General features: G+C 44.7%; 1 protein-coding gene across 2 annotated transcripts in view; it reads left to right on the top strand.

Annotated features, from left to right (window-relative positions):
* Positions 1-27,226, top strand: part of DNER (delta/notch like EGF repeat containing) — a 320,460-nt gene that overhangs the window by 247,177 nt on the left and 46,057 nt on the right. The window contains exon 8 of one of the 2 annotated variants that reach the window (XM_023259772.2): positions 5,865-6,089. The exons of the other annotated variant lie outside the window; for it this stretch is intronic. Coding sequence (XP_023115540.1) covers positions 5,865-6,089 — 225 coding nt within the window. The remainder of the gene's footprint in view (positions 1-5,864; positions 6,090-27,226) is intronic. 2 annotated transcript variants of the gene reach the window in all.

Genomic DNA, 27,226 nt, shown 5'->3' with positions numbered 1-27,226 from the left:
AGAATGTAGGTGCAGGCTTACGTCTAGCTGCAGAAGAGGCGGGCGGATGTAGCCATTATTCTGTGCAGCTTTGTGACCAGATGCACAATTGCAGTGAAAGCAGAGGAGACAGATATCGGAGACAGCAAGCCCTTTGTGCTGCACGCCCTCTGCTACAACAGGCCCTTTTCTGCCAGCCAGCAAGTGACGGAGCTCTGACAGATCCTGGATTACGTGTTTTCACATTCTCGGCCCTTCTGCTGCACCCCAGACCTCGAGCGTTACAGCAACAAGTACCAGTCAGAAGCTTGGATTTTGGAATCAGACTGCCTAAGCCCAATCTCATCCCTGCCATTTACTAGCTGTGTAATGTTGGCAAGTTACTTGGTCTTTCTGTGCCTCTGTTTACCCATTTGAAAAGGAAGTCATCGTACTTAGCTCATAGAATTCGTACTAGGGTTAAATGAGTTATTTTAGCTAAAACACTTGGAACGGTGCCTGGTATGGACAAGTGTTTTCCATGAACAGACACTGTTGCAGCAGATTGCCCTTTTGAGCCTGTGCAGAAATGCTGCCGGAGATGGCCCTGCCTCTCACCTCTTCCCTCAACTGTTTGCTCTAGGACCCCACCTCCACTTGTCAGCCTTACTGGACGACTGTCCACGTGCACGTGTTTTGAGGTCAGCGTGTGAACACCACTCGATTCCAAAACGCTCCCTCCGGGATATATCCGGGGACTCCACCCTGAAGGATTCACGCACATGTGAAGTTCGATTATGTTGCAGAGATCGGCTGACAGGCCGGCCTCTCTCCCGTGCCCTGACCACAGACTCTGGGTGTACAGGCAATTTGGAATTTCCCCACAACCACTGCTTAAAGGAAGGTGAATCCAACATTTATTGAGCCCCACCTGCCATCCTATTTAATCCTACGCAGCAGGGGTCATCCTTATTTCTTATGTGAGAAAATTAAAGCACAGAATGATTAAGTACTTTGCCCAAGGTCACACAGCTAATAAGAAGATTCAAACTTTGGTTTCCTGGCTTTGCGTTTCTTGTGCTATGCAACTTTGTCTTTTTCTCTCGTGGGAAGGTCCTTTAAGAGGTGGCTAGGGAAGATGTGAGTCATTTACAAAGGATGTCATGTCATTAAGAGGATGACAATTGCTTAGATGATGGAAATGGAGAATTTTCTGGTCAAAGCAATGGTGTCTTAGCTTGGGCTTCTATGACAATACCATAGACGGTTGGCTTAAACAATAGACATTTACTTCTTATAGTAATGGTGGCTGAAAATCGGAGATCAGGGTGACAGCACGGTCAGGTTCTAGTGAGGACTCTCTTCCAGACACTGGCCTCAAGCGTTAGCATCCACACCTGTGAATTTGGTTCCCATCTGTATGCATCTGACCCCTACTCCATGTCCTCTGCATCATATCTCTTTCCCTGAGCACTAGATCTGTAGTCAAGTGAGTCCTGAACAACCAGGAAAGTGCCTCAGCTCAACACGCACAAAGCTGACTTCATCAGTCTGCATTGGGAGTCTCCTCCTTGTTTACCATTGCAGTTGGTAACAACACCATCCACACTGTGCCCCAGTCTGGAAACACATTATAATTATAGCTGCTTCTTACTGAACGCTTATTATTTGCCAGTCACTGTGCCAAATGTTTTCCAGAGTTCTTCATTTAAGCTTCATAAAAACCATATGTTGTAGGCATTATCATCCCCATTCCATGAATACAGAAACATGAGGTCAAGATGATTAAGGACTTGCCCACGGCCCCACAGTTACTAGTGGGCAGAGATGGTATTCAGCCCCAGTTCCCTTTGGCTCCAAAGCCTGCGCTTAACGTTAGGTCACACAGAGAAGGCGCATATACAGGGGCCCACAGACATGTTTTACTTGCCCGAGAAATGACTTACCAACAGCATTTTAATGTGTATTTATTTTTGAGAGAGAGAGAGAGAGAGAGAGAGAGAGAGAGAGAGAGAGAGAGAGAGCTCTCCAGAGTGTGAGTGGCAGAGCGGCAGAGAGAGAGAGGAGGACACAGAATCTGAAGCAGGCTCCAGGCTCTGAGCTGTCACAGGGTTCGAGCCCACAAGCCAGGAGATCATGACCTGAGCCGAAGTCGGGTACTTAACCGACTGAGCCACCCAGGCGCCCCCCTCCCCCGACTTACCGACATTTTAAAATAGGAGGGGTTCAAACAAGAATCAAGATTTCAGATATTTCTTGAACATTCAGAAGATCTGGCAACTGGATCCACCTTCCAAATGGCACGGTTGGCCTCAGGTGAGTGACAGCCACCCACTTTGGAACGCACTCCAGGAGCACGCGTGCCGCAGTTTGCCACCGTCCCTCCGGCTCCTTGCTGTCTGTCTTCCAACAGCCCCACTTCCTTCATCAACACTACCTGCCTGACCCCTGCTGACGTTTGAATTTTTGGCTCCTGTTACCTGGTTTCTCTTCTGTTTCTTTCCCCCGCCATCTAATTGGTGCCTGAACTGACCGTGTTGCTTGTGAAAGCGTTTATTGTCGGTCTCACGTTCTTCATCCCTATTGCTGCAAATTGTTCCTCATAACCTCTCACCCCAATTACGCCAGCAAACACCTGGTTTCCCGTCTCCGGTCTTGACCACCACTAATTCGCCCTCCACATTGCGTGCAATTAGGGATATCAACAAAACGTGAATAGATGACGTCCTGTGGCTTCAGAACGAAAGGCGCCCTCCTTACTGAGGCACACAGGACGGTTCGTGCTCTGGCCTCTGACCAGTGCCCTCATTTATGTTGACTTTCCCACACTCCTCTTGGCCTTATTGAGATGTGGGCTCGCCCCAGTCACGACCCTTCGCATCTCCTTGCGTATTTACTATCTTTCTTTCTACTTGGGATATTCTATGTGGATTATGTGAATATCTGTAATGGAGTATATGGACTTGAATCTCGTGATTGGCTTTCTAAACTTTGTGTTGTTGCTTTTTTTTAATTGTGACTTGATCGATCAGTCTCCTGTTTCTTTCTCCATCAAGGTACACACAGGATAGAAAACATGAGTCTTGGTTGTGTTTTTAGATCCCGACGGCTTAATTGGCCCATTGCTGATTTCTGTGCAGTGGAGCAAGTAGTAAGAGCTCAGGCGTTGAATCCCAGCTCTGCCCTCTACTAGTTACATAGACCTGCCCAGGCTACTTCGTGTTTCTAATGTCTCATCATTAAGTAGGGTTACTAAGAGTTCTTTTATCATACAGTTAGGGCGGGCTTAGATGACATAATGCACGTAAAGGCTTAGCACCAACTGTGCACGTGAGCCCCCAGTGGATGTCATCTGTTGTTATTATCACCATTTTTATTGAATTCATTTATTCCGCATTAGATCAGGAGCGGTTTTGGGAGCTTTGCCACATATCCTTTTAGAACTCACAACAACTTTATGAAGAACATAATTTCAGCTCTTTTCTGGCGGAGGCAGCAGGTTAGAGAGGTCAGGTTTGCCTGGGTCGCTGTTTGTCCTATGGCAATACGTATTAAGTATCTCCTTTTCAGTCAGAGTAAAATGGAACACGTCTCATGAAGGATGGAGTTATATTCCACTCTAGGCCATGAAGGGACTCCTTGGGGAGGTCAGGGGTTATTAAAACTGATGTAGTACATTTTTAATATGATCTCTAAAATTAAAAAAAAAAAACTACTGGGAACTTTATAAAATGTTGAATAGTATTGGATTTTGAAAAAAAAAATTTTCTATTCTGTTTGGAAAACTACCAGGTTGATTATGCCTATTTATGAGGGATGCTTCAGATAATTAAGTCTGGGAGCTATTTTTGTTTGTTTAATATATTCACCATGTCTTTAACGGTAACAACAGAAATTGCCAGCATTGCTAGGAGTTCTGTGTGAAGATGGGGAAATACAAACTTAAATGTAGACAAGAAAAGTCGAAGAGAATATTGGAATAAAAACTATTAGTAAAATTATTTAACTTTTGTTTCTAAAATTTGCACAACCTTCATTTAATTTTCAAGTTGCTCTTAAACTGGTAGAGGAAGGCTAGGTTTTACTAAAGCATTGTCAAGTCTCTGCATGGACACACAAACCTACAGACCCACATATATGTACATATATTTTTTTAAATTGAGAAATACTGAAACATACATACAGAAAACAGAATAGAAAGCACCCACATAATTAGCACATTTATTTTATTTATATATATTTTAAAGTTTATTAATTGGGGTGCCTGGGTAGCTCAGTCGGTTAAGCATCCGACTTCAGCTTAGGTCATGATATGGCAGTTCGTGGGTTCAAACCCCACGTCGGGCTCTGTGCTGACAGCTCAGAGCCTGGATCCTGCTTTGGATTCTGTCTCTCTCTCTCTCTCTCTCTCTGCCCCTCCCCTGCTCATGCTCTGTCTCTCAAAAATAAATAAACGTCAAAAAAAAAGTTTATTTATTTTAGAAGGAGGGCATGAGTGTATGCGGGGAAGGAGCAAAGGGAGAGGGAGAAAGAATCCCAGGCTGGCTCCGCACTGTCAGCACAGAGCATGACTCGGCTTGAACTCACGAACCGTGAGATCATGACCTAAGTGGGAATCAAGAGTTGGACACTCAACGACTAAAGCACCCAGGTGCCCCCACAATTAGCACGTTTAATATTTTTAAAAATTTTAATGCTTTATTAAGGTACAATTTAGATATCATAAATTCCATTCATCTTAAGTATACAACTCAATGCATTTTAGTAAGTGTGTCACCGCAATGCAATATTGGAACATTTACATCAACCCCAAAGACTGCTCATGGCCAAAGTCAGTCCCTCTTCCCACCCAGCCCCAGGCAAGCACCGATCTGTTTTCTGTCTAGATTTGTTTTTTCTGGACATTTCTTATAAGTGGAATCACACAATATGTGTTGGTTTTTTTAATGTTTATTTATTTATTTTTGAGAGAGAGAGAGCGTGTGAGCAAGCCTGGGGGTGGGGGCAGAGAGACAGAATCTCAAGCAGGCTCCACACTGCCAATGCAAAGCCCAAGCCAGGGCTCAACCCCACAAACTGTGAGATCATGATCTGAGCCGAAATCAAGAGTCGGAAGCTCAACTGACTGAGCTGCCCAGGTGCCCCTTGCCCCGGTGTGTTGTTTTTTTAACTGCTTTCTCTTAGCTGGTGTCATTTTTTGAGGTGCATCCACACTGTAGCAAGAGTAGAAGCTTAGTTCCCTTTTACTGCTGAGTAATATCCCATTCTGTGGATACAACACAGCTTATCCATTATGGTAACCAGCTTGAAAAAAGGTGTATGTTCAAGAAACCGCTAACCGTGGCTGCTTCGAGAGAAAAGAATGGGGTGTAAGGGATATTGGTGGGAGATTTTTTTCATTGTTTACTCTTTTATATGGGTTTAACTTTTTAAATTCAGAATTATATCTTTTTTGAAGCAAAGCAAGGGATGTCTTTCCCCCAGCAATGTGTATGAAATAAGAGAAAGCCCTCCACTTACCCCAAACCCACTTTCCTGAAGGTAATCATCATTAATTTATGTTTGGCATCTTTCTAGACTCTACAGACACACACATACATATACACCTGTTTACTTGTAAATACTTTCATGTCCCCGTATGTCTGTACATCTAAGTAGTCCTGTGTCTTACATTTCAACAAACTGGAAACACGAGCTTAATATTTTAACCCACGGTCCGCCAAGCTAAGAAAACCTGCCTTACCCGGGTCGTTGGGTGATCCGAACGCGGAAGCCGTTAAATGCATGGATCAGTTCACAGTGGGGGAAAAGTGAAGAAGTATGGACCCGGTCTCCTAGCTATTCTGTGTGAACACAGTTTAATTTTTATTTTTTTAATCCTTCCCGGGGTCTGTGTTTTCCGGCAGGGTACTTCGGATCGGCCTGCGAAGAAAAGGTGGACCCGTGCGCCTCGTCACCGTGTCAGAACAACGGCACCTGCCACGCGGACGGCGTGCACTTCACCTGCAGTTGCAGCGCGGGCTTCACGGGGCCCACGTGCGCCCAGCTGGTGGACTTCTGTGCTCTCAGCCCCTGCGCGCACGGCACCTGCCGCAGCGTGGGCACCAGCTACAAATGCCTCTGTGACCCAGGTGGGTTCCCTCGTGCACCGCAGGTCTTTTCTGTCTCCAGTCTCAGACTTGTAACTCGTCGCTTGCATCCGAGCCGACGTTGGCTCGTCGAGTGCGTTCGCTTGTACGTGTAACTGAACGCCGCTCGTTTATGACACACTTTCCCTTTAGGCTCATGGTTGGCAGGGCTCGTGTTTTTTTCTTTGTTTTTTGTTTTTTGTTTTTTGTGTGTGGTTTTTTTTTCAGTTAATTGTTTTTGTTTATTTTTTTCATTTTTTAAATATAATTTATTGTCACACTGGCTTCGATCCAGCACCCAGTGCTCATCCCGACCGGTGCCCTCCAAAAAACACCCTCTCCCTCTTCGTGAGCAGTTCACAGGCATTGCGGAAAAGTAAGAAAATCCAAGTAAGCAAAATGAGGAAAATTAAAAACAGGCTTAATCTCATAACAGCTTAATTATTTTTTAACGATTTACTAGAGGTCACTCCAGAGCTTTTCCTGGATTCTGTGTCGTTTAATACCGTGTTCTTTGGTTAATGGAGAGTGTTTTTCCATCCTAAGAGGCATAAAAAACAGGACGCAATCCATTTAGAATTTTCTCATCTATTTAAATTCTTCCTCTGTGCACAGTATGTGTCATGGGACCTGTGACGCCCTGTGCAAATGTGCGAAAATCCCATCATTTCGTTTCCAAAGATCCTCTGAGTTTGACTGATTTTTTATTATTGTACATTTTGCTACTCCGAAGTCAGAGTGGGTCACCAGTCAAAATGTATATCTGCACAACCTACCTGTGTGGTCTGGAAAGAACACACGTGGGCAGCTCTTCTGTGTCCCTTCTCTCCTGCCTGTGTCTCCACACGTGCCTGAGCTAGCCCTACAGAAGGCTTTGAAGCGTGATTCCTCTCATAGGCGCCTGCCCGTCGGCATGGCAGCCACTTCCCCAGTTTTGCTTGAGTCCTGGTTCTGCTCGTGCCTTCCGCCCAGATGCCTGCTCCCTGTCACCCCGTTTCACCCGTCATCTTCTCCTGGGCTGAATCAGCTTTCCGCCCCCTGAAGTCCAACAGTCGGGGCACCCGGGTGGCTCAGTCGGTTAAGCACCTGCCTTCAGCTTAGGTCATGATCTCTCGGTCTGTGAGTTCGAGCCCCCCATCGGGCTCTGTGCTGACAGCTCAGAGCCTGGAGCCCGCTTCGGATTCTGTGTCTCCCTCTCTCTGCCCCTCCCTGGCTCGTATTCTGTCTCTCTCTTTCCGTCTCAACAATAAACATTTAAAAAAATTATGAAGTTCAACAGTCACCTTCAATATCACTTGTCTGGTCTTTAAAACATATTAATTGTCTTTGCATGTGTCTCTCTCCCCACTGGGGGTAGGAGGAAGTTATTTTATCAGTAACCTTGTAGCAGCCCCAAACCGCCATGCAGTGAGCACGAATCTTCCTAGGTTTTTGGTGTTTCACATGTCTGGTCCTTTCAGTGCCCTCCCTGCAAGGTAGATGGCGTCAAGCCACATCTATTAAATGCCTCCTGTTTGCTTCAGTCATATCCCGGTGGCCACATACCCAGAAGGGGACTGAATGCAGATTCCAACCCAGGGGCCGTGGCTCCATGCCCAGAACATGCTAGGGGCACATCTCCTACTCATGAATCAATGCAAGGAATTAGTAGGAATTGCAACTAAGCATGGAGGGGGGGTTGAAACACCTTTCTCGTGTAAACTTCTAGTCCTCTGGTTTTCTTTTAAAACATTTTTTAATGTTTATTTATATTTGAGAGAGAGAGAGAGAGCCAGTGTGAGCAGGGGAGGGGCAAAGAGAGAGAGGGAGACACAGAATATGAAGCACACCCAGGCTCTGAGCTGTCAACACAGAGCCCGAAGCAAGACTCAAACTCATGAGCCATGAGATCATGACCTGAGCCCAAGTCGGACTCTTAACCGACTGAGCCACACAGGCTGCCCTAGTTCTCTGGTTTTCTAAGAAATCATGGGATTGACATTTTATGTGATGACATTATATATATATGATGATGTAAATAGGTAACGGAGAGAAAAACAGTACATATTTGGAGAGAGCAAAAGAGAGAAATATTGAGAGATAGTGACTGATTTTAAATCGGCTCATGTAATTGTGAGAACTGGCAAGTTCTAAATCTTTAGTGCAAGCTGTCAGGCTGGAAACTCAGGCAGGGTGTCTATGTTACAGCCTTCTCAAGAAACATCAGTCTTTGCATTTAGGCCTTCAGCTGGATCCATCGATCCCATTCTGATGATCCGATGATCCAATTCTCATCGACTGGATGAGACCCTCCGGCATCTTGGAGGGTAATCACTTGACCCAAAGTCTGCTGCTTTTTAAAATACTAATCCCATCCAAAAAGTACCTTCACAGCAACTTTGTGTTGGACAAAATATTTGGGTGCTGTGGCTTAGCCAAGTTAACACGCGAAATTAACTATCACAGTAACATTTTTGGGTTTCCCATTAAACGTCGAGGTGAAGAAGGTTCTCCACTTCTGTGGATGCCATGAAATGCCTTTTCTGTGCTTACACCCGTGCTGTCCTGTCAGAGCCCTGGTGGAAATGGGAATGGCTTTCCCAGTGGAGGGCCAGTTTTCTTCCACGTGCGTGGCAGTGTGTGTGTGCCGTGGAATGGGCCATGCCGAGGAGGAAGCCCCGTGGTACCCTTGCCTGCTGGGAGTACAGAGCTCCGAGACCACTGGGCTTGCAAACAGAGCAAGCACCTGTTGTGCCGGGAAGAACGGTCTCGCTCACGCCGTGAGTCACGGGTGTGCTGCTCCCAGCCCTGAGCAGGTCAGAACACAGTCTGCGATTCCCCTCGCCAGCCAGCGGGAGCAGGATCTCTCCGTCAGGATCTTCCTCAGTAGTTCATTCCCAGTCTCCCGAGCCTTCTGCTTCCCGCAGGGAAGGAAATATCAAACATTACCAACCCAGAAACCAGCCTTGTTTTCCCCTCCTCTTCTCCTCAGACTTCCTTTCTTAATCATATTAAAATTTTCTACTTAGTTGGCTTACTTTTACGTTTGTTTGTTTGTTTATTTATTCATTTGTTTATTGTTAGAGAGAGAGAGAGAGTGCAGGGTAGAAGGGCAGAAGGAGACAGAGAGAGAATGAGAGAGAGAGAATGAGAGAGAGAGAGAGAGAGAGAGAGAGAGAGAGAGAGAGAGAGAATCTTAAGCAGTTTCCATGCTCAGCATGGAGCCTGACACAGGGCTTGATCCCATGACCCTGGGATCATGACCTGAGCCAAAAATCAAGAGTTGGATGCTCAATCTACTGAGCCACCCAGGCTCTCCTAGTTGGCTTATTTGTCACACTTTAAATGGAATGTAGTTATTTAATGATAAATGCTACTTCCTGTGGCTTGATAGTATTAAAATGTTGTTTAATACTATGGGGTAGAGTTTATCAGCATGTAAGAGGGGGCTTACATGGGTCCTAAATAGAAAATAGATTTCCTGGTCTTTTCTCTTTCCACACTGGGAAGTGAGAACCTCTCTGTGAGATCCCCTCCCATTGACTCTCACCACAAGAAACTGACAGGACATCTCTGGGCCACAGTTTTTGTTTTTATGAATAGCATCTTAGATGCTCGTCATCTGAACTGCACTTGTTGTCACAGCCTAGGTGGGGACGAGTTGCTGACTGTGGTCTGCTGTGTGTGTGAGGGCATTAAATGAGAGGCATGCGACGCATTTCCTGGCATGGAGTAGCTAAGAGCTCTTCCCCTTTCTTTCCATCTATGGACATTCCAGCATTTCCTCTTAAGCCGCGGAAGGGTAAAGTGTCTCCTGTTTAAAAATACCACTTTCGGGGCGCCTGGGTGGCGCAGTCGGTTAAGCGTCCGACTTCAGCCAGGTCACGATCTCGCGGTCCGGGAGTTCGAGCCCCGCGTCGGGCTCTGGGCTGATGGCTCAGAGCCTGGAGCCTGTTTCCGATTCTGTGTCTCCCTCTCTCTCTGCCCCTCCCCCGCTCATGCTCTGTCTCTCTCTGTCCCAAAAATAAATAAACGTTGAAAAAAAAATTAAAAAAAAAATACCACTTTCTCCTCCTGCTTTCTACTCACCCTTCCTTCATGGCCAGCTGGAGCATTTAGCTTGGTAATAGTGGATGTCTAGCCACTGAACGAAGAAGCATGTATTGCCTTCCATGGTTCCTTCAGTTATTAGGCGGTGTCCCCGGGGTAGAGCCTTGGACTTCTGTCAGAGTGTTCTCTCATCGGACTTGGGAGATAAAACTGCTTTCGGAGGGTTTGCTTCCTCAGATCATTAGGTGACATTGTGTGAAATAAAAAAGGCATCTTAACATCTGGCAAGAATTTACATTTTAAGAGGTGAAAATGACAATTCTCTGAATGTGAAATTTTTAGTCTTAATCTTTTGGAGCATGTAATTGCTTTACCACTAGTTTGCATAATAGAAGAATCTCGTGAGAATAGGTGAAATCGGGTGTCTAGCTGAAAAGCGGCAATCCTGATCATCTTTATAGAGAGCAAACCGATCCCATTTCACAAAATGACAGCAGATTGAAATCATGGCAGGTTGATAATTAGTTCCCATCTGACAAAATGCCTTTCGGGTGACTGCAAATCAGACTTGCCAGGTGCTTTATTTTCAAACCTCATTTTTAGCTTATCAGGCTAGGGATTTCTGATGGGATTTTAATATTAAATAATAAAATGTCAGCGCTGAGTAATCACTGAAATATTATCTTGCGGTGACAATGTTAAGCGATAGGCCGCACGTGCTCTAAAAAAAATTGCAAATTGAAATCTCCCGAAGACTGGAGAAGGTGAGAGCGTGGAGCCCTGCAAACACTGTGGCAGGTGCCACGGTGGAAGGAACTTGTCGGGGGGCGTGCTCTTGTCCTTGCAGATGGGAGCCGTGGGGTCTCATGTGTTCTCAGTGCGATGGTGGCATCTGGAGATGCCATTTGGATGATGACCAACACTGGAAGGAATCCCTGGTTGGAGATGGTTTGCCTGAATTCGTCAGTCTTGCCCCTGTCTCATGAAATTGTGTTATTACTCTGACCTTGTTAGTTGAACTGAATTAACCGTGCCATTACAGAGTGTGCCTTAAGCTACTATTTAAGGAATTTAAAATATAAGGCATCAGAGGATTTTTACATGGAAAAACCAGTTTTTTTTAAAAAAACGTTTTAACGTTTATTTATTTTTAAGAGAGAGACACAGAGCACGAGCTGGGGAGGCGCAAAGAGAGAGGGAGACACAGGATCCAAAGCAGGCCCCAGGCTCTGAGCTGTCAGCACAGAGCCCAATGTGGGGCTCGAACCCACAAGCCGTGAGATCATGACCTGAGCCAAAGTCGGACGCTTGATCGACTGAGCCACCCAGGCGCCCCTCAAGTATCAGTTTTTATCTCGGATGCTAATTGACTGTCACAAATGAGACCGGGGACAACTTGCCAATCATGTATCTCTGCTGATTTTTCTCTACCAGAGGGTGGGTAACTCATTTAGATCATCCAGACTGTAAAAGAAAGAACGTTTAGACTTTTCTCCAAATAAAAAAATTTTGAAGGAAATCGTAGGAATTTCAAGTGATGCTTTTCCTACTTTCTGCAGATGCCTCACGTGTGGGCTGCATCTCTGGTCTCTGTGGCCCGAAAGACAGCTGGTGCTGCTCCCTCTAAAGTCACACTTGTCAGTATCAGCACTCTGATGGTGTCTTCCGGAAACACAGTCTAAGATAAGACTTACCGCCTAGGATTTTAATAGCAGCTCAATAGCAATAAAGAAAAAAAGAAGCACACCTACAAGATATGAAGACATTTAGCTCGCTAATGAATGTGTAATTGCATTTAGATTCTTGGATAAGTGCAGTGGACAACTTTCATCTTTTGTGAACCAGAAAGCTTTATTTATTAGGTTCACTAAGATGAAGACAATTCTTGTGTTTAAGAAGCTCCAGGGGATTCCTGATCTACATATCACAGATTCCTGGGAATTATTGACTGTATACCTTATAGTATCTCCTTTTCCCACATCCCAACCCAGTGGGCCAGTACCGTGCCCTTCCTTTGTTGTATCTCAAAATGTGATACCTGCCCTCAACACTGGCATACCAACTAGGGTCGTGTCTACCTAGCTAAGAGCTGTAATGCTGCATAATCTGTACTCTTCCTAAGAAAAAAATTTAATTCTCTACATTGACATCGTGGTGGCAGTAAGAAGAGAAGATGTCCCACTGACATCTGGGAGCTTGTCGGGCAATTACAGGTAGGCCTTCGAGGTGTTAGGAGCTGGCTGAGTGCTGTGCTCACAGCTGGGCCATTGTGTCTCCTGTTGGACACAGGCCCATAAATGGTCCCATGGAAACTGACGTCAGACGTGGTCACCAACAGGCCATGATAAAGTGAGACAGACCAGACCGTTTCATAATTCTAAGTACAGACAAAACCAAAGTCACCATGCAATCCACAAAATACCACAACTCCTCTTCTTTCACAGATAAATTGAGGCCAGCCATTTCTTTATTAATTACAGCTTTAGCCTTGACCTAGCTTGCCCTTGACATAGATAAGATTCATTGAGATGCTCAAACATAGAACTGCTCCTGCTTTGTGACAGCACCCACTCTAGAGTGAATCCCCCCCAAATCGTCCAACTAGAGTTCAGATCCTGTAAGTAGCCCCTAACCCCCTTTTGTTGAGACACCTCATGGCTCCCCTGATGTGCGTTCTACCTTTGCCGTGATGAATAATAGGCCCAGCTCGTTCAGCTACAGGTGTGTCTTTGGTAGCCTTTAGTTGAAGAGCACTGACAGTGCTTAATTGACTGAAATGTTCAAAATACCAAAGGTTCAGTCGATTAAAGTTTTGTATTAACAACAGCTCAGTCAGAACTTCCTGGACAGAGAGATATTGTGGATTTATATATGGGGGAAGGACACTGTGGAACACAGGTCCTGGGGGGGGGGGTGTGGGACGGGGAGGAGAGGGGAAGTTCAGAGAACAGTAGATGCACTTGGCTGCACAATAAGATGCACTAGGGACAGTGATGAGTGGTGAGGCTGAAGTGCCCACTGGGGCACACGGAGAATCTAGACGCTGACTTTGGAACGTGAAGACTTGCAGACATTTTGCATTGTATGCGAACGGACCTGCGTTTTAGAAAAGATTATTCTGATAGAATAGGGAGATCTCTGGGAAGAATAGGTAGTTCTAGGAAGAATGGGGAAGAAAGATTATTCTGGTAGAATTCGATATTACAGATAGAATTACAATCCAGAAGGGCTGGTAAGACCGCAGGTGAGTCAGGAAGCTTAGGCAGGTGGAAATGAGGACTTAAACTTGTGGCTGTGGGAAGGAAAGATTGGACCTAAAATCTAGTCGACAAGTTGACTCATCAGAGTTCGGATATCCGCCGAATGCAGGGAACAGTGTTCTGAATGGAGTCGAAGGTACCTCTCCGGCTTTAACTTGGGAAACTCAGAGTAATAGGGAGATGTGCAGAAGGAGCCTGTTTTGGTACACAGGCCAACAAAGGTGGATGTGCTATTAGGGAGTTGTTACCTAAGCCTGGGACTGGGTGAAGAGACTGAAACGAGAGGAACGAGGATGGGCTCCGGGGGTATCGGCGCTAGAGAAAGTCAAGACAACTACTCCAACTGTTGGGGGTGGGGGAAGGGAGCAGTTGGGGGGTTGTGGGAGAATTTGCAGGGAGGGGGCTGAAGCATCGGCAGCAGAGGCTGGCGGAGGCATCACCGAGCTGGGAGGGACACCGGGTGAGCAGCTCACCTGGGGACATTAGTGGGGGTGGGAGGAGAGGGCACTGCCCAGGGTGTGAGGAACGAGGCCACCGTGGGCCCAGGGAGAAACTGAGTCAGACTTGCCCACACCACAGGAGGCTGAGGAGCCTGCCCCAGTGGCGTCTACAGCTGTGGCCACGGCCATTCTTCGTCTCCATTTTGTTTTGATTTTAATTTGGGGGGCATTCAGGGAGAATTAGTGCTATTTGCCTTCTTTAGGCCAGTGCCCTGAGGGATCAATAGAAGGAGAGAAAAGGACACTAGTAATGAGTAAAGAGCACTTCACTGGTGGAGCATATGGAATTTTTATGAGATTTTTGACGTTAAAAATCTATTCACAAGGCTGCTTTTTAACCTCGCTTTACATGGCTAATCCATATGTAGGAAAGCGTTGATGAGCTGGCCTTTAATTATGGTGGATTTCTGTTTCTTCTGCTCCCACTGCTCCGCTTAAAATTCAAATAGCTGAGATCTCATTCGTGGCTGAACTGTTGTCGAAAAAGAATGAGATTTACCTACTGGCAGTAGGTTTTAGAATAGTCTGGGAGGACAGCAGACAGTGTTTTACATCATCTGACCTGGAACGCAGGTTAGAAATGGCAGCTGGTAACAGCTTGGTCACTAAGCAGTGCCTTTCCGAGGATGGCTCTCTTTGAAGCAGTGCCAGCATGTAATTTCAGGAACTTCTCATAAAGTTCATGGCCATCGGGGTCAGATGGGGATGTACTTGAAACTATTCCGTAACTAAGCCACTGACTCTTACTTTATTTTGTGGTTGGGAGTTACTCTGATCCGATCGCTACCATTTTGGGGCTTGCTGAGAGTCTGGGCATCTGGAAGGTAGAATTGAAAGTCGGCAGCCTTGCCTCTCTTACCAGGTGTGATGGGAAGAGGCCTGGCTAAGAGTTGAGCAGAGCCGAATTCAAGCCCCAGCTTTGTCACTGAACAGTTGTGCAGTCGGTCTCTGTTGGCCTTAGTTTCCTCTTCGACAAAATGGGGATAAGCCACAAAGCTCAAATGAGGTGATGCATATGATCGTGCACTTTGAAATCTATAAAACAATGAAGCAGCCGTGAAAATGTCAGCTATGCCTTTCTCCGGGGAAGATTGGTGAGGAATTATTAAATCTGTGCTGGGATTCTTTTCATATGAAGTTCAAGGCTAGAGTTGGAGTAGACGTGGGATCCGTCTTCATGGCCATAGTGGATACAGGTCCACTTATAGGATTCAGTGATTGCTTCCGGCCTTGGCTCTCGGTGGCTGTGGTGATAAACATTTAAGTGTCCGGTGCTGGGCGGAGCTCTTTAAGTGGAATGGTCACTTGGATCCCATAGTCCTTAAGTAGTGGGACCATGGTGGTTGTCATTTCTGGGCCCGAGATGACAGAGCTAGTTAAGGATGAAGCTGGGGTTGAATCTGGGCAAGTGGGATCCAGACCCCAGGAAATGGAGTCAAAGTCTGTGGCTTTGACTCACCACTGGTACCTAAGGACTGAACAGTGAAATATTTTAACCAGATTTTCTAAGCGGTAGTTGTCTTAATAGCTACCTCAAAAGAACACATAAAGTTGGGATTCATCAGGGCGTTGATTCAGCTATACTGATCCAGGCAACGCCCTTTATCCAGGCGGCTTTGCCTAAGTAGCTCCCATCTGTGAGAATCGCCTGCATCCAGACTCTGCGCCCGTCACTTGACAGATATTCTCTTACTTAACCCCAGGTCATAGCATGCCTATTTTTTTGTTCAAGGATGAGGAAATCGAGGCAGGGAGAGTAAACAACAGGTGGGAGGGGTCACAGAGCCACAGATTTAACTGGGTTTACCTAAGCACTGAAGCTCTTGACTGATAGGCAGACTCTCAGCAGAGGCCTACTTGTGGTCCCCCAAGTTGTGTGTGAAGCTGGGCACTCACCGACATCTGTGCCGGTCACAAGAAGAAGTTTCCAGACCCCGCTCGTCCCAGGACAGCTCCTGAGATAAGGCCTGGAAAGCGTCCTTGGCTGTGGTCTAGTGAGTGGCTCTTGACCACTAGTCCCTTACTTTCTAGCACAGAGAAGCACAGTTCTGGCTTTCAGAAAAGTGACCCGCTTGTGGATAGTTGGGCCCCTTCTGCTTTTGATACCCTGAAGGTTCAGCTGTTTTGAAAACAATGCCAAGGGCTCCTTGGGACAGAAACTTGTGATTGCATCTCACCTGATGTCTGCTGGCTGCACTTATTTAAAGAAACTGCTCTCTTGTGACTCAGATGAGAAATGCAGACATGCCATGTGACAAATGTGTCACCCTTCAGCATAGGGGACCTCTCTTGATTGGTGCTTCTCACTCCCGGACTCTCCAGCGCCTAGGAGCAATTTCACCTTTTTTCTTCCCACCAGAATCTGAAAGTCTTTTGCATTGATTGTTGTAGGCCACGGAGGCCTTGGATGCTGTTTCTTTTCACCCGGCTCTGGTAATGTCCCTGGAATGTTCTTTCCTCTTCATATTTGGTTTTGGTTTTTAGTTCTTTGCCTCGAGAGAGCTCGGATGTCCTACCTTCCAGTGTCACTCCTTCCCACGGGAGTGGTTCAGTGGCATTGGCCTGTTGTCCCTCTCAGTAGTGGAGGATCAGCTAGGCTTCAGATCCCCAGGGCTGGTGACCCTGTGACAACGTGCTGTTGTAGGTGATGTCGGAGATGTACGGTGACTGATGGCAGCCCGCGTCCTGAGTCCCAGATACACAACCCGAAAGGAGACGGAAAACCTACGCTTTCTTCTGGTCTTTCAGTCTTCACTGTGCTTTTAAATTCTTTATTGATTTGAATTTGTACACAAAGCTGCGGACAATGCACTGCATTTCTTCCATTAGTTTTCTATCACAGTCATTAATTTTCAACGTAAGGGCACACGATGAAAGTTGCTGCATATGCCGGGTGCTTTTACAGAATTGCTTCAGTTTTAATGAAGATTCAGAGCTCTTAGGTTTGCCTGCAGCAGAGTGATACATAACCTGTTTTTCAGTCCAGCACATTGTCAACTCAGAGCACTTGCTGATTTTGCAGAGCGGTGTGTCCTGTCCCGGGTCACCGGGGGCTTCCTTATGTGGTGTCACAGTGCTCCCATTGGCTTTATAGGAGTTGCCTACAGAGATCATTAGCTGTCTGGACTGAAATCGTAATGAAATGTTCATGATGATTATCAGGATCATGTTTCATTTTTTTCAATACCAGATGGTTTTTATGATCTAGATCAGAGTGAATGTCCGGGGTTTAATTCATTAGTAAAAGTATACCTTTTAGATTGGATAAGCCCAACTGAAAACAAGCGTGGCCTAAGGAATATGGACAGCCTCGTGGTCTGATTTTGGGACAGTTTTCCTTCATCCATTACCTCCCCCAAATACCTTTTCTAATAGTTCCCTGATGCCTAAAATTTTATGTGTGTGGTTTTATTCCTTTAAGTTAGGCAATGTCTCTGCTAATTAAACCTCTGTATTAGTTAGTTATTGCTGCATAACAAAACATTCCAAAATCTGGTAACTTAATACAATCTTTTATTGCCTGTGATTCTGTGGTTGATAATTTGGGCAGGGCTTAGCTGGGATGTCTCTTCTCTGCTCCACGTTGTGTTAGGTGTGCTCACTCATGCTTTTGTGGTTGTCCAGCAAGTTAGCCAGAGACTGGCCAGTCCTGGACGACCTCATGCACATGTCTGGTACTTGGCTGGAATGATGGGGAGCATCTGGGCTACATGTTGCTCATCATCCAGCAGACCAGTCTAGGCTTCTTCACATGGCAGCAGGGTTCCAAAAGCAGCAAGGGAGGACAGACACATTTTCAACGCACATTTTCAGAAGTTTCTTCTTCTGTTATGTTTGCTAACATCTCACTGGTGGAGTATGTCATAGAGCCAGATCTGTAGCTACAGAGAATTTGTGGGCACCATTTTTTTTTCTTTTTGTAATCTACCATAATCTTAAACCTAAATATGTGAGGAATGTGCATGAGTTTAATATATAAGAAGCAGAAAGATAGTTGAAAGACAAAAAAAAAGTGTGTAGTTATGATTGAGTGAACGAGATGAGGTCCCACTGAACTTGTCTGCCCCAGGAATAAGGAATATCTTGGAGACAACTGCTCTTCCTATATCATAGTTTCTTCATAGTTCTGTGTGGATTGAGCCTCATCTCTCCTTTATTTCAAGGAAGTCTCATGTTCTACATACATTATTCATACACATACTCAACTAGGATCTACACTTTTGATTTTTCACTGCTTTGTAACTTCTTTATTGAATAAATTCCCTATTTTTAGGCATCCTTAGTGATCACTTAGTAGAGGCAACAGGAACAGAACTCAACATTTACTCAAATAATCCAGTTCCCACTCCAGTTCATTTGAATTTATAAATTGTCTTTGCAATCCAGTTGCCTCAAGGTACAGTAGTTCTGGTGGTTAATTTCCTCCATGAAGTTCTTTTTCTTCCCCCTTAATTAATAACTTTATTTTATGTGTTTCTGTTTCTTATTTTGAATTTATTTTTATTTTTGCTTTTATTATTTATTTTAAGAGAGAGAGACAGAGAGAGAGAACGAGAGAGCAAGAGAGTAGGGGAAGGGCAGAGAGAGAGGGAGACAGAGAATCCCAAGCAGGCTCCGCATTGTCAGCACAGAGCCCCATGTGGTGCTTGAGCTCAGAAACCATGAGATCATGATCTGAGCCGAAATCAAGAGTTGGACACTTAACTGACTGAGCCACCCAGGCACCCCTCTTGTTTTGAATTTCTAATGTGAAGAAAATACAAGGGATAATATACAAAACTGTGTAGCCATTACACACTTTTTTAAGTTTTTATTTAACTTCTAGTTAGTGAACCTACAGTGTAATATTAGTTTCAGGTGTACCGTATAGTGATTCATCACTTCCATACAATAGCCGGTGTTCATCATGACAAGTGCACTCCTTAATCCCCATCACCTATTTCCCCCATCCCCCACTGACCACCTTCTGGTAACTACCCGTTCTCTAGAGTTAAGAATCTGTTCTTTCTTTGCCTCTTTCTCTCTTTTTTGCCCCTTTGCTTATTTGTTTTGTTTCTTAAATTCCACATATGAGTGAAATCATATGGTATTGGTCTTTCTCTGACCAACTTACTTCACTTAGCCTCATCCTATGTAGTTCCATCCACGTTGTTACACATGGCAAGATTTCATTCTTTTTTATGGCTGAATAATATTTCATTGTATATATCACAGCTTCTTTATCCATTCATCAGTCGGTGGATAGTTGGGCTGTTTCCGTACAGAAATTGGCCGTCATAGATAATGCTGCTACAAACATAGGGGTGCATATATCCCTTTGAGTTAGTAATTTTGCATTCTTTGGATAAATATCTGGTAGTGCAATTGCTGGGTCATAGGGTAGTTCTATTTTTAACTTTTTGAGGAACCTCCATACAGTTTTCCAGAGTGGCTGCACCAGTTTACGTTCCCGTCAACAGTGCAAGAGGGTTCCCCTTCTCCACGTCTTCTCCAACACCTGTTGTTTCTTGTGTTGTTGATTTTAGCAATTCTGACAGTGTATTTACTTTAGAATAACAGTGACTAAGGAGGAGGTTGGAGGATTGCTTTGCATTGTGCCTTCCATGAGAAGGAAAGCAGATATACCTGGGGGAAAAAAAATCTACCTTTGCACTGTGGAGTCCATGCACCAGAATTTTCTGGAATGGTCTTTATCACAGCGTTTTGTTTTCCAACACACAAGTCCTTTGGTGCTAAGCTATGTGTCCAGGGGGCCCCCTCTTATCATTGGAAACAGCCTAACTTTGTCAGATCATGTTTCTCAATTTTTGGTGTGTAAAAATTATTGTAGATTGTCTGCCATTTTTATTCTTCTTTTTGATTAAAAAAAATTTCCCCAGATTTTTTTTGGATATGACTGCCATATAACATTGTGTAAATTGAGGATGTACAGTGTGTTTATTTGATACACTTACATGATATTGCTAAACGATTACTACCATAGCAAAGTTAACACCATCACATCACCTACTTACTAGTTCTTACTTGTGGCAAGAACATTTAAGATCCTGCTTTCTTGGCAACTTTCAAATATGTAATACAGTATTATTAAATAATCACCCTGCTGTACATTAGACCCCAGAACTCTTTGCACCCTTTAGCCTATGTCTCCTTAGCCCCAGGAGACCACCCTTCTATTCTCTGTTTCTATAAGTGCTGTCTGCCATTTTCTGATGGTATTCCCTTAGCTAAAATGATAGTTCCATGGGTTTAGGAACCTGGATCAGAGGTGTGGGGAGAATTTCACTCACTAATCTGAATTTAGGCTTGCTTCTCCACATTCTGATTGGGGGTGTATGACTCCCAGTCCTACAAGGAGAAAAAAATGTTTGCCACTTCTATACCCTTGTTACCTTCTCTCATTCTGGCCTTTCTTTTCAAATTTGGCACCTGCTGTCAGCGTGGGATTCCTTTGTATTGCTTTATTCCCTTAAGCAAATAGGAGAGGAGTATAGTTTCCATTTAGTCTATGCACCTGTGGTTGGTAGGTCATCCGACCACGTTTCACTATTGTTTATTTATATGCCTATGACTGGTACATGTTCTGACTGTGTGTTTTGTGGTTGTATTTGATATGCTGAGGGAAAGCCATAGAGATTAAATATTACTGTGCTGTATCTAGCACCTGCCATAGATAACTCCTACCACTTCCCTGCCCTTTTGAGAATCAGAAGTTGTAGGAGATGTACGCTTTGCTATTGTATAGCTCAATGGGTCTCAGACTTCAGTGTGCATTAGAATCACAAAGAGGGCTTCTTAAATCAGAGTTCTGGGCTCCGCCCACAGAGTTTGAGTCAGCAGGTCTTGGTTGGGGCCTGAGAACTTGCATTTTCGATGACTTTCTAAGGGATGCTGATGATGCTGGTCTTGGAGCCACATGACAAGAATCACTGGTATAGTGTGATGAATAGACACAAGCCCCTTTGAGGGTGAATACCTCCAAAGAATATTCAGTGATAATTGAGTAAGTGAATTAAAATCAAATTTAAGCAATAGTTTGTGAAATAAATTTAAATAGAATGAAACATTCAGAAAACTTTCCTGTGCTTTAACGTTTAAAAATTCTTCTTTTAAGGATGCCTGAGTGGCTCAGTCTGTGAAGCATCTGACTTCAGCTCAGGTCATGATCTCACGGTTCATGGGTTTATGAGTTCAAGCCCCACATCAGGCTCTCTGCTGTCAGTGCAGAGCCCGCTTCAGATCCTGTTTCCCTCTCTCTCTACTCCTGCCCCACTTGCACTCCCTGTCTCTCTCAAAATAAATAAACGTGAAAAAAAAAAACCTCTTTGTTAATATACATACTTGCATGAAAATAATCATCTAAGATTTATTTTCTCTACAAAGTACTGCAATAGAACCTTAATCTTTGCACCCTAACACTTAACCTCTTGCCTGTTCAGGGCCCTGTGTCAGTCTGGATGCATTGCATACCAAACAACCTCTAGAATGTGAGGCTTTTGAACCTACCTTTTTTTTCCTTTCTTTTTAAAAAATGTTTATTTATTTTGAGAGAGAGAGAGAGGAGAGGGAGAGAGCACGCGTGAGTGGGGAAGGGCAGAGAAAGAGGGGAGAGAGAGAGAGAGAGAGAGAGAGAGAGAGAGAGAGAGAGAGAGAAAGCCCAAGAAGCTTCTATGTTGTCAGTGTAGAGCCCATGGCGGGTCTCAATTCCATGACCTTGCAATCATGACCTGAGCTGAAATCAAGGGTCAGAAGCTTAACCAGTTGAGCCACCTAGACGCCACCTACCTTTGCTTTTCTAAATCTTTTCATCATTATCGTCATCTCAAATGTAAACCACGCCATTTGCAAATGTATTTATAAATATACTAGTTAAATAAAATAAAACATTTTACTTGTTGTTTTTAAGGAAACATATACCACAATAATCTTTAAAATCAAAGTTATAAAATATTGTCATTATACTTAATCTTGAATCAGCGCTTTAATTATAGTGTTGTAAGAATTTGCGTTTATTTTTAATTACAATTTTTTAAGTTCTTATTTATTTATTTTGAAAGAGAGCGAGCAGAGGAGGGGTAGAGAGAGAGAGAATCCCAAGCACGCTCTGCACTATCAGCTCAGAAACTGACGCAGGGCTTGAGCTCATGAACTGTGAGATCAAGACCCAGGCCGAAATCGAGAATCAGATGCTTAACCAACTGAGCCACTCAGGCGCCCCTCTAAGAATTTGCATTAAAAAAAATACTTTCTCTAGGGAGTCAGTGAGAAAAACAGACCCCTTTAGAATCAATCATTTTAACTGTAGCTACCACGTGTTTAGAGGTAACCTAGCGGTGAGTTTGTTTGTAAGCTGTAAAGAAATATATGAATGTTAAGCGTTATTATTAAAGGAAACGATATTTCTTCTGTATGTATTTGCGTCCCCTTGTGTGTGTGTTTTCCTTTTGTAAAACACTTTTTTATGTCTCCTCCATTGTTGAACTCCCAAGTAACTTGTTTCTCTTCTTTCAGCTGGCATAGAGCATAGGTAGAATCCACCCTCTAGTGGTCAAAAACATCATGGGGAGAAAAAGACATTTATAAAGGCAAACCATTGCAAAGAGATTGATTTTTTCTTGGGACTAGTCTGTGACCTAGTTCCAAAGGCAAATCCAAGAGAAGGCTCCTAGAAATGTTTAGACAACATAGAAAAATCCCCAAAATGATAGATAGGTTTAAGCCTTGTTTTGCAAGTGTTTCTGTTTCAGCAGGCTGTCCGTGGAGTTCTTGAACCCCGAGCTTCATCATCTATAACATATTCTTCCATTTGTCCTTAAATTTGTTTTTTGGAGGAGAATGCTAACTATTTGTAAGGACGGAATGGAACTCAGAACAGTGGTGGTTTGCTTTTCTAGCATATGTGTAAGATTTTTTTCCCTTCCAATGTGAATTGATGATTTGCACTCTATTAATAAATATAGAGATGTTTCAGAATTTTTAACATCTCCAAAGGTTTTCTTTTTTACATGTTAAAAGATGCAGTTCCCCTTATAAAAAAGGTTTTTTGGGGGGCGCCTGGGTGGCTCAGTCAGTTAAGTGTCTGACTTCGGCTCAGGTCATGATCTCGCAGTCCATGAGTTCAAGCCCCGCAGTGGGCTCTGTGCTAACAGCTCAGAGCCTGGAGCCTATTTTGGATTCTGTGTCTCCTTCTCTTTCTACCCCTCCCCTGCTCTCCCTCTCTCTCTCTCAAAAATAAATAAACATTAAAAATTTTTTTTTCAGTTTTTTTTTAAATAGCAGTGTACCTTATTGTGATGGTTGTTAAATGGCCTTAAAATGTCTTCTCTTCCAGTAAGACTAGATCTTTTCCCTTCATGCACCCCTCCACCTAAAAACTACCCTTAGTGAGGTCAGCCTTTTCTTCATGTTACCAGTTATCTTCTGCCCAAATCACTGTAGACACAGAGCATGAGCATTGTTTCCCTCGGGAATCAGCAACATGACTTCGAGTTGTGATAATACAAATAAAATACCTATAAAAGCATCTCTGACGCTTTCTTCTTGTGTTACACAAGTAACATATTTTCAGTGTAGAAAATTAGGGAGTGGAAATATGCACATTTAAAATATAAAAAGCATCCTTTAAATTCACTGCCTGACAAAACTACTGTCAATTTCAGGATACATTTCCCCAGGCGTTTTTTTTCTTTAATTATTCCAAATCAGACATTTGCCAAGGAAAGAACTCTTGTTGTAAATTATTTATGCAAAGGTGAGTTTGCCCTGTGAGTCCGTCTTCTTAGCAAATTCCATGCCCGCAGTGTGATTGAGCATCTTGTATATTTCACCGACCTGGGCACTAAGGAAAAGAGAGAACGGACAGTTGTTAAAGAGAAAATGCAGAATTTGGGATCAAAATTTGAGCCGTGAGTCAAGGTTTTACCTCCAGCGGGAAACTGGATCCAGCACAGAGAGTGTCAGGGGATAAGGCTGAGAAAAGGCTTAAAGGAGTAGGTTTTGAAAAAGTCAAATGTAATCAGACTCTGTTTCATATTAGAAAAGCCCAGGTATTTGAGCTTCTGACTGGTGAAACCTGGGCTCAGGCATCTGTGCAAGGGCAGAGCCGGCACTCTTTTGTGTTTTTCCAGTAAGCGGGCTTTGTTGCCACGGGAAGTGGCGATTCAGGAGAATGGTACCCTCCAGGGTTATGATGCTTAGTGCCTCAGTTGCATATTCTAGGTGGGCACCTATTTCAGAATTATAGCACCTTCGTTGTCTTTTAAAATCAGGTTTGCGCCGTGCTCCGCAGACCAGAGGGACACATGCCACAGTGGTTACATAGTGGGTATGTATTATATGCCGGGCACTGTGTTGGATGCTTTCCTTGTGTTACCAGGCACTCCCGTGAAATGCCAAGTGCATGTCCTCCTGGAGATGGGGCAGGGGCCCTCCTTTTATAATGACTTCAGTGACTTTGGTTGCCACAGGCGCCCATGAATTACCTTGATGGAAGATGTCACACGCCGGCATTGAGCCAGTGAAACCTGGATGGCCCTAGAGCTCCCTACCTGTAAACACGTAACACTGGGTGGCAAGAAGAGGCTAGTGGAAGGAGAACGGTGTCAAATGCACTTTATGTGAATAAAAGATAACTGGAGAGGTGAAAATCCTCCAGTCTCTTCACTCACATGTTCAAATCACTTCCTCCTCCAATGCTGCACTGTCTTGATGGCTCCTGAAGAGCCCTGCCCGTGGTCAGGCGGTTGGTTACACCAGGTGGCGATGTGGCTCCACAGGGGACCCATGACTTCTGTAGTAATTCTATCATGTCTGCACCGGTTTCTCTCTCTCTCTGTCTTTTTAGGTATTCTTTCTCTGTGCCTTTCCCCCAGCCCCCCGCCCCCCATCTCCCCCTTGGTATTCTGGATCCCTGTCTTCCTCTTTGGCTCTCCCTTCTGGTCCCACACCTCCTTCTTGTTCTGCTCTCCCTCTCTCTCTGCTTTCTCCCTCCCCCAACTTATGTCTTTGGACCCCAAACCCTTCTTTTTTTAGCTATCACATAATAGATCCCCTCCGTACCTAGTTCAGTCCTTGTCAAGGTGGTCAGACCTCATATTGTCATTGAAATGAGTGTTCTTTCTCCGAAGTGCTTCTGTTTCCCTTGGGAGAAACTGCTGATTCCTTCTGTTCAGTTAAGATCTACTTCCAGAAAGTGGTTTTGTGCGCCTTTCCATCCCATCCCCTATACCAACCCCACTGTATTAATGAGATTCTATTGTATTGGAAAGTGCCTCGAACAGAAACTGGCCCCTGAAAGGGGGTTCAATAAATGTCAGTTCCCTCGTTCCTTCCAGAAGAAATCTCAGCGTCTCTAAATAAGACAGGGCAGGACCCTGGGACTCCCTTTCATCCTCACTCTCTTTGCCACCCTCCACATGCAACTTCTCACAAGTGCTGCTGTTTTACTTTGTAAATGGCTCTTGACATTTATTCTCTAGCTGGCCCTGCCACCACCCTCCTCCTGGCCATGTTTTCCCTGGGTCTATTGCCATACCTCTTAACTGATTTCTCCACATTCATTCTTGAGGGTCTTTCCCTTCATACTCCGAAAGAGTAATCTTTCTGAAAGGCAAATCTGACTTGTCATCCCCTGGCTCCCACTCCACTGAAGGTGTCACCTGGTGCCTGCCTGTCTCTCGTTTCTTCTCTGCCCTCTGCTCTTCAGTAGACCGCAGCCCATCTCTGGAATGGGCCAGAGGCTGGGTCCCCTCACCATGAGACTTCTGCACTCTCTGCCTGTCCTGCCTTGAATTTCCCTGGGTGCGTCTCCCACCTTTTTGATACATGCGCACAACCCACCTCTCAGCTCACTGTCCTTCCGCAGGGAAGCCTCTCTGGATCTCCATCAAGGCCAGCTTCCCTGCTTCTCCTTCCCCCGGCACCCTAGACCCCCACCTTGCTCGCACTCACCCAGTTACGGTTTCACATTTTCTCGGATCATTGCTTGGTGTCTGCCTCCTTTAAATGCCCCTAGTAGAAGTATTATGTCTATTTTCACACCGTGCCTGGCACCCAGGAAGCATTTAATCACTGTATGTTGCATTAAAGAATGAATCAACAAAAGAGGCAAACAGGAGACCGAGAACATGACCAACCTTCGCCCGATGACGGTGGAAGGCAGCGGCAGCCTAGAGGGACAAGGAAGACAGACTCACTGCGTGAACTGTTAGGATATGACATATAGCCGGCTCTCCGTTATCTGCCTTTTTGGAAACCCAGGGAGGGACGTGAAGATCTGTAGATGGTTCAGCCGCACATACATAACAGGGAGGCTTGAGAGTCTAAAACTTTAGCCTCGATGTATAACCCTTTCAATATAAGGTTTGTAAGAACCATAGCAATGGAAACATTGATTGATTTGGGTATTTTCTCCCTGGCTCAGGTGTCTCCATCAACGAAAAGGATAAGAAACGAGGGAATAAAGAAAGAGGCAGTATCAGCAGCCCCCGTGCTCCCCATGGCAGCTATGCTCTGTCTCCTTACACAAGTTCCTCCTGTTTACAGAAATTTTCCTTTTTCTTGCGTGTGTGCGTGTGTGTGCGTGTGTGTGTGTGTGGGGGGGGGAACGTAATTGCTTCATGGAAGTCTGTACAGATACTAACATCAGGTCTATTTAGAACAGAACATGCGGGCAGTGGGGGGCACCTTGGTGGCTCAGTGTTAAGCGTCCGACTTTGGCTCAGGTCACAATCTCATGGTTCGTGGGGCCCCACATCCGGCTCTCTGCTTCCAGTATGGAGCCTGCTTGGGATCCTCTGCCCCTCCCTCTCTCTCTCTGCCCCTCCCCCACTCACACTTTCTTTGTCTCTTTCTCAAAAACAAGCTAAAAGAACAGAAGCCTGGAACACTCAATAGGATTAAGGTGAGCAGGGAACCATACCTACATTTTCCCTCCTGTTTTTAAAAAAAGATTCCTATTGGGAATGTATCAGCAGAGAAAGAGTATGACATAGCATGTGCACACACACACATTTTATTCTGAGTGGACAGAATAAAACGTGGAAGTGGCAATTGTGTTCTAGAACAGTTCAGACCCCGGGGGAGTAGAATCCTGGCTCACTCCTGTGCCTTTGCTAAGTCAGTCAGGAGCGTAGGACCTTGGTCTTCACAGGAGGACACAGGGGAGTTCTAGCCTAGTGGCAGAACATTCAGAAGTTTCTTAGTAGCTCAGACATCACCAGGGGTGGGAGGTGCGTCTCTCTTCTCTCTTCCCTTTCTATCCATCTATTTAGTTACTTTTATTGAAGTATGCTGACACACAATGTTGTGTTACTTTAGTGATTTGACATCATAGTGATTTGACAAGTCTATA

This window comes from Felis catus, chromosome C1 (assembly GCF_018350175.1).
Source record: "Felis catus isolate Fca126 chromosome C1, F.catus_Fca126_mat1.0, whole genome shotgun sequence".
In the NCBI taxonomy this organism is placed as follows: Eukaryota; Metazoa; Chordata; class Mammalia; order Carnivora; family Felidae; genus Felis; species Felis catus.
The sequence above is the reverse complement of the archived record's forward strand: the minus strand, read 5'-3'. Positions and strand labels throughout refer to the sequence as shown.